Genomic DNA, 19,135 nt, shown 5'->3' with positions numbered 1-19,135 from the left:
TCTACTGGAGTTTTAGGTGGTTTCTTAGCATTTGGAATTAGATTCATCCTTTATACCTTTATACCTGTACACTAGATGTGGCAGTTTGAGATTATTTATGAATTGTAAAAAGAGAAAGATTATATTTGTAAACGAATATGTTCCTCTGGGTGTGATATACCTTGATTATATTAAATTGCAAGGATTTTAAGTTTACTTGATAAAATCAACTTAGGGCTTTTGATTCGACCATGTCAGTAAGGCACAACTCAAGTTGAGTCCCCACTCCCTTGGTGGGCTGATATAAGTGGACACTCACTCAAGGGCACAGGCAAAGAAAAAGAGCTCTGCCATGTTTGATCCTGGGGCCCTAGGAAGAGATGAGCCATTTGCCAAATAGTTTGCAGCTGAAGAGAACAGAGTAGCTGAGCAGCTGAGAAGGCCCAGAAAGAAGTGAGCCCTATGCCAGAGACTGGATATAGAAAGCCCTGAGAGACCAGGCAGAGATCACCCACCATCTTGCTTCAACATGTGGCATCTGACTTTGGTGAAAAAGCAATCTTGAGTTGTACTCTTTAGAGCCTTGTAATGGTAAGCTTTTACCCCAAAATAAGTACTCTTTATAAAAGCCAACAGATTTCTAGTACTTTGCATCAGCACCCCTTTGGCAGACTAATATACTAGATAACCCTACTCCTTCTCTAATTATAAAAATGAAGGTAATTATTATATACATAATGAATTCACAGACAAGACCCTTACCCCTAAATACAATATAATCCCATAGAACGTAAATCTCCAGAAAAAGCATCGTCGAAGAGCATTAATGAGTTTGGGATTTTTCTTTGAAGCCAGCTCTCTGTCCCATTCTCTGCAAAAGAATAAAAAGTGGGACCAATTAGTTCATGTGCAAATATTTGAGTTGTTCTATTTCCCTTAACAGCTTGATTCACTCAAGAATATCCAAGAAGATTAACCCAAGTGATTAAAGAGACAAAATTGGTGGAGACATTTCAACGTCAACTGCTCAGTCACATCTTTAGCAGAATTTGATGCTCTGCCATATATCATTCTGCAGGGAGTTAATTTCAAGAAAAGGTTCACATTGTGTTAAAGAAAGTTACTGGGATTTTTAAGAGCAGTGCAAAGGGTGGGCAAGTAATATATGTCTCTTATGAATACACATCGCTTTATTTGGAACAAGGTGAAAAAATAAACTAAAAGAATATTTTAATTTTTTCTTTGACTCTTGACCTTCATCTATTTAGAATCATAGTACATTTTACATCATTCGATTAGCAAACCAAACACAAGATAAAAAGTCAAGTGGATTTTTCTGAGATTTAACATTAGAAAAACCTATTATTAAGGCTTTGTTTTTAAAATTGGAGATAGGAAATAAATACCATCAAACTTCATTTTCAATTACTAAAGTCATTTATTAGAGTAAAAGTCTTTCAAAACTGAGGTATGATCAAATTCTACCTTTTCTGATAAGAATAGAAATTAAATAGTCTAAAAACTGCCTGAAATCTAATAAACTTTGTTTTAAGTAATATAGACTCATCAGTTGATTATATTTATATATGTAATTGCTGCCACTCTTTAACCATAAAAGCCCCCTTGCTCTCTAAGAGAATAAAATATTTCTAAATGATACCATCATCTCGATTTTTAAACTGTACAAGATGAAAACTAGAGGCAAGTACTATTAAGTTGGATAAAGCCTTTGCAATTCATCACTGTCTATTCCTATCACGATCAATCTACCATGAGTAAATGTGGTTCTAAGTCACTCCAAAGCAAGAATACACAACTGAAATTCCGAGTCCAGAACCTGGGCATTTGCCTGAAGCTTGCTAATTAGGGCTTGCCTACAATGCCTGGTCACCTATCCCATCTCTCTACTTTCCTCCTGCTCCTCCCCACCCTCTACTGACACACTCAGTGGACCTGCCTCCCACCATTTCATTCAGGTGACTCTCAATAGAGTAAGGATTCTTAATGAGGGGTCCACAGACCCCTTGATTTCAGAGGGTCCGTGAGCTTAAATTTTTAAAAATCAACATATTATCTTTATTTTCTCTGACCTCTAACTGAAATTTGGCATTTCCTTCACTCATGAATGCATGCAATAAATTACAGTAGGATTCATTTCATATCACATTGCAGTTGTTGCACATTTTTAAAAATGCTTATGCTCATCCATATTTAAAATTACAGTAGTTGGGGAATTGGACTTGGCCCACTGGTTAGGGTGTCCAATTACCACATGGGAGGTCCGCGGTTCAAACCCCGGGCCTCCTTGACCCGTGTGGAGCTGGCCCATGCGCAGTGCTGATGAGTGCAAGGAGTGCCGTGCCACGCAGGGGTGTCCCCTGCATAGGGGAGCCCCACGTGCAAGAAGTGTGCACCATAAGGAGAGCCACCTAGCGCGGAAAGAAAAGTGCAGCCTGCCCAAGAATGGCACCGCACACACAGAGAGCTGACACAACTAGATGATGCAACAAAAAGAGACACAGATTCCCATGCCTCTGAAAACAACAGAAGCGAACAAAGAAGAACACACAGCAAATAGACACAGAGAACAGACAACTGGGATGGGGAGGAGAGAGGGGGGAGAAATAAAATAAAAATAAAATCTTAAAAAAAAAAAATTACAGTAGTTGTTGGACCTGATGCTAGTTAAGTGTCACAAAACTATCTGCCACTATACTCTAAGAAGGGGTCCATGGTTTTTACCTGACTGGAAAAGGGGTCCATGGAACAAAAAAGGTTAACAAACCCTGCAATAGAGAAGTTAAGTGCTGGAATCTGATCCACTCTCTCCTTCAAGGGAGGAATGTTTAAAGGGAAAAACCAGGAAAGGGGGTGGTACATAAGCCAAGAAATAGAATTTCAAGGTGGGGAAAAAGTGTACAACACCAAAGCCAAATAGAAAGATGTCATTATATTTGTTAATTAAGAGATAACCTTAGTCAATGTAGTTTTAGGAACAGATAGAGGTAAAAATCAAATTTCTGGGAACTGAGATATAAATGAAGGTGAAGAGAGAGACCATAAGAGCAAAGAAATATTGACTATGTAAGAAAAATAAGGGCTGGGTAGTGACTTTTGTGGAAGGCAAAATTGGGGAATTTTTTTAAAAGGGCAGGACCTGAATAATTTCCCTGGGAGAAAGAGCTAGTAGCAAGAGTAGATGCTGTGGTTCCAGTAGCAGCATAATAGGCCCAATGAACATTCCTAACACCAAATGCTGAACCATAGAGGAAGAAGCCCCACACTTAGAAAGCTTGAAGTTAGTGACTCAGCTATAAGTCATGGACTGGATGTGAGATTTCACAATGCAGTGATGAGAAGGAGCCAACCCCACAGCCACAAACTAGTCAGATGGGCCATGTTCCCTCAGCCAAGTGGTATTCACCTGGGTGCTTTTGTTATAAGGCAGTCATAAAATCTGAAGCCCGTGTCACTTCCCCAAGATGCAGAGGTACAAACTACCATAAATGAGTACTGTAAACTTCCAAAACGTTTCAACAAATTCAAAACACTCATTTTATAACAAAAGAAATGAATAGTTGGGTGAAGAAAAGATACAAAAAAAAGGACAAAAAGAATAAAGTTTATGCTCTATCTTTCTGCTGGCACAGTTCTTGAATTAAAATAAAATAGGTTTATTTTTTAAAATTGAATGATATAACACAATGAAAACTGAGGCCAAAAAAAAAAGTTAGGCCATGTAATCCTATAAATTCAGGTATGTGTCCTCTACATTAGGCATAAATAAAAATATATTCTGAATACACATTTTTCATATTAACACTAATACACATTAACCAAATCCTATTAGAATTAATCTTTCCCTGAGCATCCACTGAAAACATAGTCAACATCCACTATATTATTTTGAACTGTTATACCTACAATATGCTATGTTTATATATTTTATCTCTTCAGCACTGTTGCAAGTTTTTATATAATACTTGCCAATTCACATCCAAACATTCATTTATTTAACAAGTATTTACTGAGCACCTACTATATGTCAGGTACTTTTCTAGTCTCTTGGGGATGTATCACAAAGAAAACAGATAGAAAAAAACAAAATAGCCCTGCCTTTGTGGCACTTACACACAGCAAGTGCCCAATCATAGAAGTTAGCCACTGATATTGGAAATGTAATCCGCTTCTCTCACTAATCTAATCCTTCAAATGAAGTCAAGGGAAATAAGGCTGAATAACCCACTTTTCCTTGAAAATATCAAAAAGGGAAATATGCTTAATGAAGATAAGGTAAGCAAATTCCAAGTTTACTCAACTTTTTCATTTTGGTGTAATAATTTAATAGCTACTTTTTCCCTTGCCCAGCCCCTTTCCCTCTCACCTCCGTTTCATCTGGCACCAGACTCTGTGCTGCTAGCACGAGACACAGTCTAGCGCATTCATAGGCTGTGGATCATTGTTGAACCAAAGGGTGAGCATGTTACCCAAGACCCAAGAGTCTGTGAATTTTTCAGACTTTAGTTGAGGAGAAAGGGATCCTTCCTCTACGGTCCATATGGATCCGAACAAAAATTTCTGATTACCCACCTCACGGAGGAATATGGTCTGAGAGTATAAAACCAGCACAACGCATATGCCAATAGACGGATTTGAGTCCCGGGTCCCATTCAGTCCCTAAGGTCAGTTGTGCACCTAGGCCTTCATCTAGTTAGGCTACAAGAGCCAATTCTCTTTTCGCCTAAGCTAGTTAATTGGATTTCTGTCACTGGCAATCAAAAGCATCCTTACCAATACATGTTGGCAAAGAAGACTCTGAGAAGTTCTTTACGATAGGGAACACTGTGCAGACCTGGGTTAGAATCATGGCTCCATCATTCATTAGTTGCAAATTACATCATATCCCTGAGGCTCAGGTTGCTCTTCTGTAAGATGGAGATAACAGTGCTTCCTCCCAGAGTGCTGGAGAAGAGATACTATACCTGGCACATGATAGGTACTCAAAAATATAAGGGTTTTTATTCCTTTGATATCCAATAGCTGTTACCTTAATAGTTCCCAGGAAGTACATTTGTATTCAGATACTAGTAGTAAATATACACAATATGCTTCAAAAAGATGGTACTGTAGTCTTCACAAAATCCATCTAATGGTTTTTAATGACAGGAGAATTCTCAGAATTCAAATATGTATTTTTCATGGGAAAAAAAGCCATTTTTAATGAAAATAGTTACTTTTCCTTCTTTTTTTAATTGTTTAGTTATTTTAATTGATCAAGACTTCAGCAAGAAAATAAATTTCAATTTTAAATATACTGTTCTAAAAATAAGGCCTTCTAATATATTAAATTTCTATTCTCTAAGTAATTAATTTCTCCTTTCAGTTAATTAACAACGGGCATGAACATACCTTTCCAATTTTTCAGATAGATTGTCAGCAGAATCAGCAGAAGGTATTTGGTATATGTCTGACAATTCCAGGCGCTGTCTGTACCCTTTCCTCAAAATTGGTCTGGTCCAGCTAAAATAAAGAAAGGAAGGACAGAAATAGATATTCATTTGATTTGGTTTCCGATATGGACTGTAATCTTATCCTGTTTCAAATATATTTAATACTAACATGTTGGAAATGGTAGATGCATGAATATGTGAATAAAATAAGTCAACTTATATAAATACCAGGGAATTTTACCTCATAGGACACAACTGTATAAAACACTAACCTGTCTAAACTAATGTGTCTAGCTTTGTCAGAGGACTCAAGAATGATCGTACAATTCCTTCCAGGGAGAAAAAAACTGATAAAAGTTTTACGTTAGAATTATACTTCAAAAAAGAACTGCCTAAAAATAGCCAAATTCTAGGAGTTTATAGCACATTGCTGAAATCCAGTCTCTATCACTTCAAAAATAAAATGATTTGTGAATGTAATCAACACCTTTTATATATTCATTAAGCACATGGTACTCAGTAATGAGCTGTTGAATGAATTGATATAGCTGGAGGGTTAATTAGTTTGTAACAATTTGTTGACTTAATTATCATGTCCAAATCACTTACTTGAGGGTGGGGACCCTAACTTTCCTATGTTTCATTTCCTCACCCCACAGCAATTACATATATCTGCCTTCTAGGTATTTAGTAAATCACAATTTATGATGGAAATTATTGATTTTAGAAAGGGAAATAACCCCAATTATGATCCAATACAATGCTTTTAACTCTTATAGATAAGACAGAATAATCTTCACAGAGATAAGAAAATCTACAAAGAAGAAAAAGGAGGAGGAGGAAGAGGAAGAAGAAGAAAATCATGATGCAAATAAGGAAGGAAATCATGTACAAACAGAAAATTCTAAATGAAGTTTGAGAGAATGAGATTGTCCTCAGGAAAATTTCATGTATTTTTTTAAATGGGCTTTTTACCAGCTTTTAAATATATATATATATTTTTATTTATTTTTAAAAGATAGTTAGATTACATAAAATGTCACATAAAAAATTATAAGGGATTCCCATATGCCCCACTTCCCACACCTCCCAACCTTCCCCACATTAACAACTTCTTTCATTTGTGTGGTATATTCATTGCAATTGATGAACACACTTTGGAACATTTCCACTAAGCATGGATTATAGTTTACATTGCAGTTTACACTCTCTCCCATTCAATTCTGTAGGTTATGGCTGTATATATAATGGCCCATGTCTGTCATTGCAATGTCTCATGTATTTATTGAAGAAGGGCACTGAAACTAGAATTAGTGTCTCCTAAATCTGTGCTTTTTCCCTTAACGTCTTTTAGTGAAAAACCAGAGAGTCCTGAAGACTTGGTGATATTGACACTTTATTTGGTAATGTATCAAAATATGCATTAAACCACCAAAATCAAAAAGGGGCGTTTTAGTAACATCTGAGAGGCTGGGTAAACTGACAATAGGAAAAACATTGCAACAAAGCTATTCACAGGAAGGAGAGGAAGTACTCAGCCAAACACAAACATTTAGTGTTTGTATTTAGACATTGTGTCAGGGCAAAAATGTACAGATGGCAGTTCCTTGGTCTTCAGTTTCTTCAATAGCCCCTGCCCTATGTTCTAGATGTCTCTACAACTCATCCTTCATTAAAATTTAATGACCCAGCTTGAAGGTTAAGTAATTTCATCAATCATTTCTTGCTAACATATTAATGAATTACTATGGTTTAATATGTCATTTCTTCCCATTAACATGCAATATCTTCATTGTAAGAAGAGCCTTTGAGCCTTAACAAAAATATGATCATTAGATTTCATCTTCATTGCCCAGTCTGATCCACTGATAACTGTCCTGGATAACAATTATGAGAACAGTCAAGGCCAGTCTGAACAGAGCAAGAAAAGAAGTGCCATCATCATGCAGTGACTGCAACAGGCACTGCCTGGGAGAGTGATGGCATCATTACCTGGCACTCATAATCCCTATAACCAACATAAAGACTGAAAGGTAAAGTTGGAAACACAGGTGAAGGTGAGACTGTGAAAAGTCTGGAATTTAGGATATAAACTCCAATCCTTACATGTAGGCTTTGTGAACTTAAACCAAGAAGTGACAGTATGAAGAGAGTGTTTACTATTAATGAACACTTATGTATATAGAGCACTTTCCAACTTTCCAAAGAGCTTGCACAAATATTAGCATATTGTGATTTGAATTGAAAATCTATTTATATAGGTAAAACAAAAAGGATTATCCTATTTTAAGGGTGAAGAAATAAAGGTTTGGAGATGTTAAACTTGTCTGGCTTACTAAATGGTAAAACTAGACCTTTACTACAGATTTCATTCCTTCCTTCACAGTGTGCATCTTTTCCATTTTCAGAAAATTAAATAGGTGGGGACAACCAGCAAGATGGTGGCAGAGTAAGGAGCTCCTAGAGTCAGCTCCTGATACAGGGCAGTTGGTAAACACCCAGAGCTCTCTGGAGCTAGCTGAAGCACCTGTTTGGGGGCTCCAGGAGGCCAGAAGAGCATACTGCAACATCCTTGAAGGAATGGAAGGAGGAGACTGCCCAACTGCAGAGAAGATTCATAAGTAGAGCGCTCCACACCATGGAAGCCAGTGCCCATCTTCCACTGGAGGCACAAACTGCCTCGGGAGCTGTTCTGCAACTCAAATTGAAAGCTCCACTTCCCAAAAATGGGGAAAGAAGAGATGGCTGGTCACCAACTTCAGCTACTGGTTAATACATTCGGTGAGCTGAAGTATAATCCTGAGAACAGCTAAAGTTTGAGCCTGTCCAAGTCAGAGAGAGGCCGGTATTCACCATCTTAACTCCACACCTGGCACAAGGGGAAATGGGCAGATGAAAAATCACAGCACTGGTAGGAACCGGCTTCTTTCCATCCTGAGCAGATTGCAGCTCTAGCCTAGGATCCAGCCCCATCTCCGGCAGGGAGGAACCTGGAGAGACCTGCGCCAGCCCCTCCAGTAAACTATCAGCCAAGCCACGGAGACCAGTGATTATCCCACTTTGGCAGCGCAAGCCGCCAAAAGGAGCTGTTCTGTGGCTGGAATTGGAAGCTCAGAAACAGGGGAGGAAGAGATGGTTAGCCACCGATTTCAGCTACTGATTAGTAAATTCAACTGGCTAACGCAGAACCTACAAAAAGGTAAAGTATGAACCTCTCGAGGTCAGAAAGAGGCTGGTAGTCGCCATCTTGACTCCACCCCCAGCATAAGAGGAAGGCAGGTTGACCTAAAATCACAGTGATCATAGGGACCGATTTCTTTCACCAGATCAGCCTGCAGCCCTAGCCTATGCTTCAGCCCCACCGCTGACAGGAAAGAAACTGGCAGGCCCTGAACCAGCATATCCAGGTAACTGCAGATAGGTTTGACTGGCACAGACTGAATAATCAGAAGTCTACCAGGGCAAATGCAGTCATCTGGGACCTGCACTGCATAGATTGCTGCCCACACCTGCAGCTCCATCCCCACCCCAGGCAGGGGGGAAAGGGACGTGAAGGTTCATCAGTCTCTCTGGGCAACTACTGTCTAAGCCTGCATGACTTGGATTATTCCACACAGCTGTGACTCTGTCCTTACCCCTGACAAAGGAGAAAGTTGGGAGACGTTTCATCAGTCCCTGGCAATGAGAGCAGCTTGAGCCTCCACAGCTTATAGCACCAAATACAGACTTGGCTCCTACTGCACAACCAGCAAGGGAGAAAGGACAGGAAGCTCTAAACTAAAAAGAAAAACTTCACCCGGAATAAATACTCTAGTAAGTCGATGCCAAGACACCAACAAATAATTACAATTCACACCAAAAAACAGGAAGCTATGGCCCATTTAAAGAGGAACATGATTAGCCTCCAGATGACATCAAAGAGTTGAGACAACTAATCATAGATGTTCAAACAAATCTCCTTACTAAATTCAATGAGATGGCTAAAGAGATTAAGGATATTAAGAAGACATTGATGAGCACAAAGAAGAATTCAAGAGCATACATAGAAAAATAGCAGATCTTATGGTAATGAAAGGCACAATAAATGAAATTTTTAAAAATTGGAATCATATAATAGTATATTTGAGGAGGCAGAAGAAAGGATTGGTGAGCTTGAAGAAATGGCCTCTGAAAGTGAACATCCAAAAGAACAGATGAAGAAAAGAATGGGAGAAATTGAACAAGGTCTCAGGGAACTAAATGACAGCAAAAGACATGCAAACATACATGTCATAGGTGTCCCAGAAGGAGAAGAAAAGGGAAATGGGGCAGAAGGACTATTTGAAGAAATAATAGTAGAAAATTTCCCAACCCTATTGAAGGACATAGCTATCCATGTCCAAGAAACACAACATACTCCTATCTGAAAAAATCTGAATAGACCAACTCTGAGACACATACTAATCAGAATGTCAAATGCCAAAGACAAAGATAGAATTCTGAGAACAGCAAGAGAAAAGCAATGCATAAAATATAGAGGATACCCAATAAGATTAAGTGCCCAAGAAATTGGGGGAAGGGTGGGGCAACATACGAACATAGGAGATTGTCAGGTGTTCATTGAGAGTATAATGCTAAGAAAACCTTTTCAATATAATTAGGAAAGTTACCTGTTTAAGATACTTAAAGGGGATAATCTGATGTAGGACAGACTCCTAGGGAATATGTGAATGCTCATTTTGCCAGAGTGGGTTATATCATTGGGTAGAGACCCATATAATGAGAGTGAAGATGTACCCACATCCTGGGGAGGACTGATGCCATCAAATAGAGGGAATGGTATCTCTCAAGAGAAATGGTGGCTCCCAGGACATTAGGGCAGTTGAGCATGTCAAGCCCTCAACACTGTTGCAAGTATCTCTGAACATGGCTCCTCAGGAAATGAAGATTGACTGTCATTGTGGCCCCAAAGGGAGGGGGAAATAGATATTGAATAGATGGAACCAACATAACTGTGAGGGCAATGGAAGTGTTTCACAAGAGTATGCAAGGATGGATATAAAACATGTAATATTACACCAAAAACATATAGGGGACAACAGACTAATAATGTAAATCATAATGTAAAACATAGGGTAACTAAAAATTTAGAAAATTGTATAGCCTAAAGTATAAACCACAATGTAAACACAAATGTTACCTTGTTTGAAAGCTATTGTCTCAATATCTGTACATCAGTTTCAGTAAATATGGTATGAATATGTTAAAAGATTATTGCTGTGGAAGGGAAAAGGTTTTATATTGGATATGTGGGAGTACTGTATAATGTATATATGAATTACTGTGATCTATAGCTCTTGTGAAGAGAAGCTTAATAATTAGGAAAAAAGAAAAGAAAAAGATAGGATGTAGAATTTTTCCAAATCAATATGTATTCTATATCTAACCTTTAAACTCATCACTATATTCCATTTTACTATTAAGGGAACCTGGCATTATATTGGGCTTCACTTTTCAGGAAGTTTTGGATCACAGAGTGCTTCAACAATGGCAGCGGAGGAATACTGGTATGGGATGTTATTGACAGGGGACATATGGTTGACAGGGAGTTATACAGGGCATGTGTCCGGGGTGCATGGAAATGTTTGGATATACTCATATTGGAAACAATTAAAAACAACAGCTGGGGGGGTGCTAGGTTTCTGGCCAGGGGGGCTCTGTCGTGGTCCCTAGGGGAGCAGCAGCAGTCCCCCGGGTGCAACGGTAAGGACCAGGAAGGAATGAGGGTCCAACAGTGAGCCCCTGATACTAATGACTATGCTTGTGAGCCTATACACCTGAAATAAGAACAAGGCCTAGAGCAGCACTGTGCCTAAGAGTTCCCTCCTGACAGCCTCCATGTTACTCAAATGTGGCCAGTCTCAAAGTCAAACTCAGCATGTAAATGCACTGCCTTCCCCCCAGTGTGGGACATGACACCCGGGGATGAGTCTTCCTGGCACCGAGGGATCACTACCAAGTACGAGCTGATGATGTAACTAGAAAATGACCTTGAATAAAAGGTTCAACACAGACCAGCAGAATATCCCTGTCTACATATAACAGGAGTTAAAAATGCTGTTTGATCTAATGTAAGGGGGAAATGGAAAGGACAAATGAGTTTATATGGCTATGAGTCTCTAAAAAAGAGTCTGGAGGTTGTCAGAAGGATTGCCCTTATGCACACCTGAGCAGAGTCTCAGAGACAGATAAAGTAGATACAACTCCAGGTATTGGTTCTTTTGAGAGCTAAATAGACCCACAGGTTTTATGGTCATGGCAGATGGAGTTCAGTGCCATGTCAGTTGGCCCTCTTCGGAGTTGTTTCTGCGTGATGGAGCTGGACTCAGATGTGATCTCTTTTCACAAGCCTTTCCTGTTACTCTACTGGAATTGTAATTGGTGCTGGGGTTTAAGATATATCTAGGGGATCTGAATCTCTGGACTGACAATATGATAGCCAGGCCCTGAGCCTCAACAGACTTCAGCTCCTACACTCTGGTTTATTGGACTTACCCCACTCAGCTAACATGGAGTTGAAGAAAGTCAACCACCACACCATGGAGCCAAGAGTGCCTACAACTGAAAGCAGGAGGATTGCATCCAGTATCCATGTGGAATCTAAGCCTCCTCTTGACATAGATGTGGAATGGACACAACCAATCCAAGGTCCACAGGAAGGAGAAATACAGTAAGGATTAGAGTGGACTTACTGATATTCTATTCATGAACTATTGTGGTTAGTAATCAAGAAAATGTGGCATTGGTGTGGAAAAAGTGGCCATGGTGGCTGCTGGGTGCAGGGAATGGGAGGAAGAGATGAGATGTGGAGGCATTTTCTGGACTTGGAGTTGTCCTGGGTGATGCCGCAGGGACAATTACCAGACATTGTAGATCCTCCCATGGCCCACTGGATGGAATGTGGAAGAGTATGGGCTACGTTGTGGACCATTGACAATGAGGTGCAGCGATGCCCAGAGATGTACTCACCAAATGCAATGGATGTGTCATGATGATGGGGGAGAGTATTGCTGTGGGGGGAGTGGTGGGGTGGGGATGGTGGGGGTGAATGAGGACCTCATATTTTTTTAATGTAATATTTTTTAAAAATGAATTTAAAAAAAAAGAATTGTGTTTGATGGTACAGATGCAAGAGTGTACTTTGTGAGCTAGAGCAAATGTATATCATTACTGCAGGGTGGTGGGAATGTGGAGAAGCATGGGAAAAATACAACTGGAGTGACCTATGTGTGGTGTGGTTAGCAGTAATAATATAATACTCTTGCACCAATGCCAAAGATGTAGTGTTGATAATGGGGTAGTATGGAAAATGTGTGCCAAATGTACACTACGGACATGGTAACACTCAGATAATACTATCTTTAACAAATGTTCCACCACAGCGTGGTGTTTTGAGAGGTGTGTTGTTTGGGAATTCTGCACATGTGCATGATTGTTTTTTAAGTTTACAACTTCTGTCATAAAAATATATTCAAAAAATAATAATAGGGTGGGTTGGGGGAAAAAATACACCAAATGTAAGATAAGGACTATAATTAGTAGCAAAATTTTGACAATATTCTTTCATAATTTGTAACAAACATCTCACAACAATGCAAGGTATTAGTGGAAGGTTGATATATGGAACCCCTGTATGATGTTATCCATATTTGCTTTGTAAGTTTACAATTTTTACTCTACACTTATTGTTTATGTATGTTCATACATAAATGATATAGATAATAATAATAATAATAATAGGATGGGTTGGGGGAAAATACTTTGGTTAGTAATATTTCGATAATGCTCTTTAATCATTAGTTAAAAATGCTTAACAATAAATGCAAGGTATTGGTGGTAGGATGAGGTATGAGTGCCCATGTATATGTTATAAATGTTTGTTTTGCACGTTCACAACTATTACTATACACTTATTGTTTATTTATATTTATGTATGAGTGATATACTTCAAAATTTTTTTTAAAAAATTAAATAGGTGGATTGCACTAGATAGAATGCTCAGAAGAGAACCTGGAGACAGGAAGGTCAAAAACTAGCAGAATCTAGGCAGTGATGTGCTGGTAAATGTTTAACAACCACTTCTCCAGAAAAATAAAAATAAAAATCTGACTTGTGGCATTTGATAATTTTTGTGATGTTAATACTCACACCAGAACAAATTTGAATCTCAGCAATTTCAACCTACCCAATGATGTCAACACAGAGTTGGGAAGCAATACACAGTTGTACATCATAATAGACTATCTACCATTCAGATCTGATAGACATAAATAAACATAGCTAATAGCAAAATGTTATAAAATAATTAAGAAGTGATCAACTCAACTTTGGGTATCTAATATAATCTGTTTAATTATAAGATTAAATAATTTAATTTTAATAGTGGTCATGTTTAAAAACCGCTTCACAAATTTTCTGAAAATTTAGTAATTGCCTGAGTGGGAATGGGTCAACTGCAACAGATTACTGACTGCCGAATGGTTGCAAGGCTTAGAATAACAATGGCGGCACTGGGAGAGAAAGAAAGGAACCTATAGAAGATTTAGTAAAAAGGAAAGTAGGCTCAAGATGTTACTAAACCTTGCATTTTCATTATGTTTGAAATTATTAAAATATGACATAAGTTTAAAATAAGTAGAATTTTACTGTCAGTAGAGTTCCCAAAAGACATTTGCAAAAAAATTTTAAAAATGAATCTTCTCAATCTCTTTTAAAAATATAAACATACATCTTTTGGTCCAAATCTAAGATCTAATGGCCATCTCATAAATGAGTTCCCAGCTCATTTTAAAGCAACACAGTTGTGGGCTATTTTTATAAAATCTTCCTGTGTTATTTGTACTCATTTTGCTATGTTATATTACATCATAACAGTATTTATTATCAAGAGTTCCATAGCCCAGTATCATCAAGCATCTTCAGTAGCATAGAGAATCAAGTTCACCACCTATAATTCTTATTATCATTTAGTACTTCTAAGTTCACAACAGTAAAACTCTATTTGTATCCTGAAATAGAAACTTGGCCTAAGGTAAATTACGAAAACTTAAATTGTTATGGATTGAATTGTTTCCTCTAAAAAAGATATGTAAACATCCTAATCCCTAGTTCCTCTGAATATGATTTCATTTAGAAATAGGGTCATGCCAGATGGAATTTGGGAGGTTAGAATGAGATCATCTAATATGTTATAAGAAGAAATTTGGACAAAGACAGGAGAGTAGATGGCCATGTGATGGAGGCAGAGATTGAGTTATGCCACCTTATATTGTCGGACACAGCCAGAACCCTAAGGTGTCCCTGCCATCACCTTGATTTCAGATTCTGCTTGCAGAACTAAGAGGTTATGAGTTTCTGTTGTTTCAAGTCATCCAGTCTGTGGAACTTTGTTATGGCAGCCCTAGCAAACTTACAACAAAAAGCAGTCACCCTTAGGTTGCCTAGTAATCATCACAGACTCATTTTAGAGAAATTATTTATTTCCTGAGATTAGACCAATAATACTAAGTGAAATGTTTGCCCCATCATGGGGGTCTCCCTTACCACCCAATGCCAGTCTTAGAAAACAAAATAAAACAAAAAAGGACATTTATAATTTTAAAATTTATTAACTATTAGTTACTGCAAAACTACTGCTGCCACTTTTATTGAATAATCCTTACTAGGTTAAGCAGACTTGGGCAGAATTTAGGAATAGCAGGTCAGGATTTCTACCTCAATATTTCTTCCACTAGAAATAAGTAAGTTCTACTCGTCTTTCTCCTTCCCTCTGTGCTCCTGTCCATCTCTTCCTCTTAGCTCTAAGCATAGCCTTTCACTCATAACCAGTCTCCATATATTGACAATAAATTTATAAATAGAACTACTTAAAAATTGGGATATTTTTCAAAGTTCTTTTTCTAAAAGCAACCAGCTAATTACTGATTATGGAATAGCAGGCAGAGATTCCTAACGTGTACAGTTTCTTATACTCTATATGCTTTAAACTAATGTTGAAAAAAAATCTGGTAACCCAGATACTTTGTTCACTTAACTATAAGTATTCAGGCTTTATAGAATAAAAATGCTATCATTTTATTACATATATATATATACATGCACACACATACATATGAAACTATTTAAGTAATTCCATTTCTCAGCCAAAACTTCCTAATTTTTTGTATGAGTGATTTGTAATTCCTTATAATGAAAAGAATTTGCCAATTATAGCCACCATCAAAGCTTTGATTTCACAGAACCTATCCCCTTTAAAACCAATAATTAAAGCTTATAATAATTTTTCCATTTGACATTTGCCTTTTATTAATCCAACAGAGATATCTGACATTTTCATCTACTATAACTGAAGATGAAGGTCAAGTATTAGATCTTTTTAGTTCAAAATGATTTTGTTTGCATAAAACAATCATGTTTCCATAGTATTTAACATTGCTTTTTGTTAAACTAGTCAAATAAAACAAAATGAAATAGCAAACTCAAACCACTAATTGTATGATACATCTCCCAAACACTGACAAATTAGCATCCTCCAAAACTCATAGCCTTTTCCCTTTTTGTGTGAAGTAATGAATACCTGAGGAACTAAAATCACTCTAAACTGCTTTTATATACAAATTTATATATAGTGTAAGTTTTCTCATCAATGAGTATACTTTAAATCATGAATTTGAAATAGTCCTCATAATCTGGATTATCCTGACCAAAGGAAATGCTGGGGGCAGGTAAAGAGGGCAAATTATTTGGACAAATTGTGACAATAAATCCCAACTTCCTAGAGTATAGCTCCAACACTTCGCTTTAGTATTTTGACAAATTACTATGATGGAGAGAAGTGATCTGAGACCACATATAATTTAGTCTCCAAAAAATAGGGAGGAAAAAAAAAACCACTCATATGAACAGCACTTGGTTACATTTATTTATCAATTTAGATTTGATATTATCCTACATACAGATTTATTTTTCTCGGTGGATTTTAGTCAAAATAAAACTTGAAAAAGTAGTGGTATCTATTTTTCTAAAGTACTGTTTAAAATTTGTAGACTTCAAGAATGCAACCCAAAGGTGCAGCATCATGGTCAAGGTCAAGTCAGTGATTCCCCTTCCTCTGATTCCATAAGATATTTAGTAGTGTTGGCCTCTTTTCCATACACTGGTGAATTATAAGCAATAACCACTTCAGTCAGCTTTGGGAAGTACATATATGGTAGATAAAGATAAGTCATTCTTTTTCATTTGAAAGCTAATTTTTCACCATTTTACCAAGCAGTTGCAAAAGTTCTTTTTCTTTCCCTAGATGGGTAAACACTGCTAAAGTGTTCAATGAATTTCAAAAGATCTAGAAAACTAATTATTTGCTGCTCAAAAAAGACCACGAACCAATTCCAAAAAATCATCTGGAAGCCCAGAATTCACAACCATACAGGCATGGAAATTAGTTTAACTTCATGCTCAATGAATCCAAACATTAAAAAGTCAATCTACCAATTTTCTGAGATAGTTTTAAATATAGTCATATTAGGAATATGAGTATATTGAGAAAACGTTTTATCTATATTCTCTAATGTTTAGCCATGAATATGTATTACTTTGGAAATAAGAAGGGACTTCTTTTTAAAGAATAAGGTACAAATAATTATAATTAATTGATTTCAAAGATTAACTATGAACATAAACTTTCTGACCAAATATGTTCTAATTCCCTGATTCTCATATAATGTTCAATATCAATATTAATTTCCATAAAATTGCTTTTTCTTTCTTTTCTGATTTTGCCTAAGGTAACATTTCATCTTTAAAGAATACAAAGCCCCAATCACTTCACTCCTACTACAAATATGCCACTGAATAAACTGAAACAGAGATTAAAAAAGAAAATACAAGACTAGGCTTTAACCCTGTCTCTACCATTTCCCAGCCATGTGACATTGGAAAGGCTTTTAAGATCTCTCACCTACAGTTCCCGCTGGTAATAATATTTACTATGACAACAGTTCCCTCAGGATAATAATATCTACCAAGTCTACACTTCACATAAATTGCTTGGGTTCAGTATAATTTTCCAAGCAATAGAGTTTATCGTTATTGAATGTGTAATAATAAAAATAGCTAACATTAATAGAATATTACCAAGTCCATGAAAAATTTTAAATATTTCACATGCACTATTTCATTTGAGTCTCACAACAACCCAAGATATAAGTCCTAGTTTTATCACCATTTTATAGATGAGAAAGTGAGGCTTAGGAAGCTTAAGTTATTTGTCCAGGGAAGAGTCAGAATTAAAAGACAACACTGTGATACCAAAGCCTATACTTGTATCCAAGCTGCCATATTAGCACTACTTTTAAAGACAGCGAACACTTAGATATGACACCAAAAGCACAAGTAACAAAAATAAAAATAGGTAAATTGGACTTATTTGCAATTAAAATGTTTGTGCCGCAAAGGACACCATTATGAAGGTGAAAAGAATTCAAAGAACAGGAGAAAAGCTTGCAAGTCATTACCTGATAAGGTAACACAGTTACCTTGTATATATACTATATAAGGAATTCTTATAACTTAATAATAAAAAATAACTCAATTAAAAATGGTCAGGGAAGCAGACTTGGCCCAATGGATAGGGCGTCCGCCTACCACATGGGAGGTCCACGGTTCAAACCCTGGGCCTCCTTTACCCATGTGGAGCTGGCCCATGAGCAGTGTTGATGCGCGCAAGGAGTGCCCTGCCACGCAAGGGTTTACCCCATGTAGCAGAGCCCCACGAGCAAGGAGTGCGCCCCATAAGGAGAGCCGCCCAGCACAAAAAAAAGTGCAGCTTGCCCAAGAATGGCGCCACCCCCACAGAGAGCTGACACAACAAGATGACGCAACAAAAAGAGACACAGATTCCCGTGCCGCTGACAACAACCGAAGCGGACAAAGAAACAAGACGCAGCAAATAGACACAGAGAACAGACAGCCGGGGTGGGGAGGAGGGGAGAGAAATAAATAAATAAATCTTTAAAAAAAAATAAAGTGTACAACTTAATGACTTTTCGTCTAGTTAAAGAACTGTGTAACCATCACCACAATCAATTTTAGAACCCTTTCATCACTTCAAAAAGAACCTCCATATCCACTGGCACTCACTCCCTATTTCCCCTTTATTCATCCCTCCAGCCCTAGGCAAGCACCTGTCTATTTTCTTTCTCTATGGATTTGCCTATTCTGTACATTTCATGAAAGTCGGGCCATGGTCTTTTGTGATTCTCTTCTTTTACTTACCCTACTGTTTTTGAGGCTCATCCATGTTGTAGCATGTATCAGTACTTCATTCTTTTATGTCACTGAATAAGGTTGCATAGTATGAGTATACCACATTTTATTTTTCCATTAATCAATTCATGGGTGTTTGGGTTGTTTCTACTTTTTGACTATTGTGAAAAAATGCTACAATGAACACTTGTGTTCAAGTTTTTGTGTGTGGACATTTCTCTTGGATATATACCTAGGAGTGGAATTACTGGGTTATATGGTAATTTTACATAACATTTCAAGGAACTCCAGACTGTTTTCCAAAGTGAATGCACCATTTTACATTCCCACCAGCAGTATCAAATCTGTTTCAACACTTTAGCTGTCTTTTTTATTCTAGCCATCCTCCTGGGAATGAAGTGGCA

General features: G+C 37.4%; 1 protein-coding gene across 2 annotated transcripts in view; it reads right to left on the bottom strand.

The window, feature by feature from the left end:
- CFTR (CF transmembrane conductance regulator) overlaps positions 1-19,135 on the bottom strand; it is a 199,564-nt gene that overhangs the window by 155,876 nt on the left and 24,553 nt on the right. For both annotated transcript variants that reach the window (XM_058297260.2, XM_058297261.2), the window contains exons 2-3: positions 5,389-5,499; positions 742-850 (exon numbers count right to left, since the gene is read on the bottom strand). In XM_058297260.2, coding sequence (XP_058153243.1) covers positions 742-850; positions 5,389-5,499 — 220 coding nt within the window. The remainder of the gene's footprint in view (positions 1-741; positions 851-5,388; positions 5,500-19,135) is intronic.

The sequence above is a fragment of the Dasypus novemcinctus genome, chromosome 5 (assembly GCF_030445035.2).
Source record: "Dasypus novemcinctus isolate mDasNov1 chromosome 5, mDasNov1.1.hap2, whole genome shotgun sequence".
NCBI classification, from domain to species: Eukaryota; Metazoa; Chordata; class Mammalia; order Cingulata; family Dasypodidae; genus Dasypus; species Dasypus novemcinctus.
Note: the sequence above shows the minus strand (reverse complement) of the source record. Positions and strands in the feature narration are given on the sequence as shown.